The following is a 2,891-nucleotide window of genomic DNA, read 5'->3' on the forward strand; positions in this document are numbered from 1 at the left end:
TTAATTGCTTAACATTGAGAATACTTTTGCCTCAATGCAGCTGTTGTTAAATCAGCTGATGTTACTGGGTAAATTTTACTGAGTAAATTTTTCCAGTAAAATTTTGCAAACTCTCAGCAACTTAACTGTCTGCAGGACTTTTGGTATTGAAAACAGGCCATGTATACGAAGACGTGGGTCTTCGTATAACCCCCCAGCTAGCATTTGGAAGATTGTTTTTGAAAAAATCACTTCGGTGAGTCTATTTCGAGTCCTTTTGGTGATCAAATTGATTAACTCACGTATACGACCGAAAATGACTCTCTTTAATGAGTAAAAAGAGGTCAACCAAAATACAACAACAAAATGTAGGGGAATCGCAAATCAATCATTGAGATGTGCAAAATGTGACTGTTTTTCCGTTGTTTATTATCATATTGCGATCATGTACAGATTGAAAAATGATTAGTTTTAAAAAGATCATGCAGCTGTTTGAAAAGTGATCGTATTGATGTATTTTTTATCATATTTCGCACAGACAAGTGCTTAAATGCTGCTTGTTTTTCTATGCATAACGGGTCATTTTGTTGCGTTTCTGGAGTGGCTATAAAAAAGTTGACTTATTGGTCCTTTATAAAAAGTGCGTGGAAGCGTCAACAGCAAAAGTGTTAAATATTAAAAAGTGATAAAAAAATATTAAAAAGTGTACGTTTATCTATATGTTTGTTTATTTATTTATTGTTTTTATGAAGAAAAAATGTCAGCAAGCCAATTTAAAAAAATAGAAAAGGCTAAAATAAAAAGGATGGCGAAAAAGAGGCTGAAAATTTAATTTTGGAAAAAATGTTATTTGCAGTGCAAAATGTGTACACAACCCAACCTGAAAATAGCGTTTTGAATTTATTAATGGAAATGCGTGCTGAAATAGCCTCATTAAAAAATGAGGTTACAGACTTGAAGAAGGAAATCAAGGACATGAAGGAGACTACAAAGCGTCAATTTGTCAAATTAACGGAAGAAGTTTTTACCGTCAAATTAGAGGCACGCAAACAACATGGATTAGATATGGTAATAGACGAACTTAATGACACTCACAAATTTCCGTTCAACGAGGTAAAGGATTTGCAAGCCTTCGATGAATTGGTGCAGCAAAATGAAACGATACTTAAACAATTTGTAAGTATACAAAATTGGGTCTTTGATTGATTAATTTACTACTTTGCAATATATTAATACTTATATAATTTTTGATAATCTATTTCCAGAAAGAATTTATTGCAAAAACCGGCGGTGAAGGACCCCCTCAATTCCTTCGGGCTGCCGTTCGAAAGATTTTTTCTGACAATTTAGCAAGCCAATACAGCTGGAAGGGCACCAGTGTAAAGCGAAGTGCAGAAAAGTGTTATTTAGTGACAGTAATCAAAAGTAAGTTTGTGTTTTTAACACGTATATAAAGAATTAGTAAAATGAAATGTAACAAAAAGAAAACGATCAGATTGAAGTTCCTGATTTTTTTATTTTTTTTGGTTTTTCTTTTTTTATTTAATTTTTTACTATATTTTTTACCACTGGCATTTACTAAAATACACCTGAAAATGAACTAGTACAAATTATAATTATAAAAGTTGAATTATTTTTATTTTAAATAAACTATTTTATAAACAAATATAAACAAATTCTTTTTTTCACGGTACATCCCAATATTTAGAAATCACGTACGAGATTCGTAGGATCGTAAACACTCATATAGGACTCATAAATGACTCGAATTTAAGACAAAGGCGACTTAAAAAAGACTCGTAAATGAATATAAATATGAGTGACATATGACACTTAAAAGACTAATAAATGACTCACTAAGGACTCATAAATGATCAAAAAATGAGTTAAAAAAGACTTGAAAAAGATTCACAAATTAAAAGTTTTAGCACAGTAAATGATTAAAAAACGATTCGAAAACGACTCGTAGAACGATCAGAAAATGGTCGAAGAAGGCTTTTAACTAATCTAGAGGAAGACTAATATGTGATTTATTAAGAAGAGTCGCGGGAGGTCACGTTTTTCTCCCGACAAATGTGTCTTTTATGATCAGAAAATGCGCGCATATTCCACATTTTTAATCGCGCGACCTGATCAAAAAAGACTGGAATGTGATTAAAAATTTCAAAAAATGCTGACTGGGCCGCATATAACGGTACCTGCCGATCCTCGGTATTTTGATGATTTTAGCGACATTATTTACCGGAATTGTTTCAAATTTGGTATTTGAAGTTCGTAATGGATAGTACAGCCTAAGACAGGAAATGGGCCATGTAGGTCCATGTCTTCGTATAGCCCCCATATAACGGTACCCCCGATATTCGGTATTTTTATGATTTTAGCTACTTTTTTACCGGAATTGTTTCAAATTTGGTATTTGAAGTTCGTAATGAATACTACAGCCTATAACAGAAAATTGTCTGTGGAGGTCCACGTCTTCGTATAGCCCCCATATTACGTTACCCCCCGATATTCGGTATTTTGATGATTTTAGCTACTTTTTTACCAGAATTGTTTCAAATTTGGTATTTGAAGTTCGTAATGAATACTACAGCCTATAACAGAAAATTATCTGTGCAGCTCCACGTTTATACTCCCATGGTACCTTCCTATATTCGATATTTTGATTTTTTTCAAGTTTCGCATTTGAATGTTGTAATAGCTTATGACAAATGTAGCCTATGCAGGTCCACTTTCTATACGATAACCTATATTAAATACCCTAATATACGGCTAAGTTCAGTATTTTAAGATTTTAACAGAATTTTTAACGGATTTTATTTTATTATTTTTTTTTTTTGAAAATTACCAAATTTGTTCCATATGGTGGAGGGTATTCAAAGTTCGGGCCGGCCGACCTTACAGCTGTTTTA

The 2,891-nt window shown here is 32.6% G+C and overlaps 1 protein-coding gene across 1 annotated transcript; it reads left to right on the forward strand.

The window, feature by feature from the left end:
* The first annotated feature begins 822 nt into the window (after window positions 1-822).
* LOC131806841 (uncharacterized) lies at window positions 823-1,433 on the forward strand. Its single transcript, XM_059131627.1, has 2 exons — window positions 823-1,155; window positions 1,245-1,433. Exons 1-2 carry the CDS (start codon window positions 823-825, stop codon window positions 1,431-1,433), a joined length of 522 nt encoding a protein of 173 aa, XP_058987610.1.
* Window positions 1,434-2,891: the final 1,458 nt, after the last annotated feature.

Source organism: Musca domestica, unplaced genomic scaffold (assembly GCF_030504385.1).
Source record: "Musca domestica strain aabys unplaced genomic scaffold, Musca_domestica.polishedcontigs.V.1.1 9, whole genome shotgun sequence".
NCBI lineage: Eukaryota > Metazoa > Arthropoda > Insecta > Diptera > Muscidae > Musca > Musca domestica.

Bases quoted from the DNA above. Each gene is read 5' to 3' on its own strand.
- LOC131806841 (XM_059131627.1), top strand. From the start codon at position 823: ATGTTATTTGCAGTGCAAAATGTGTACACAACCCAACCTGAAAATAGC. The intron at 1,156-1,244 runs GTAAGTATACAA...ATCTATTTCCAG, and splicing joins AAACGATACTTAAACAATTT to AAAGAATTTATTGCAAAAAC.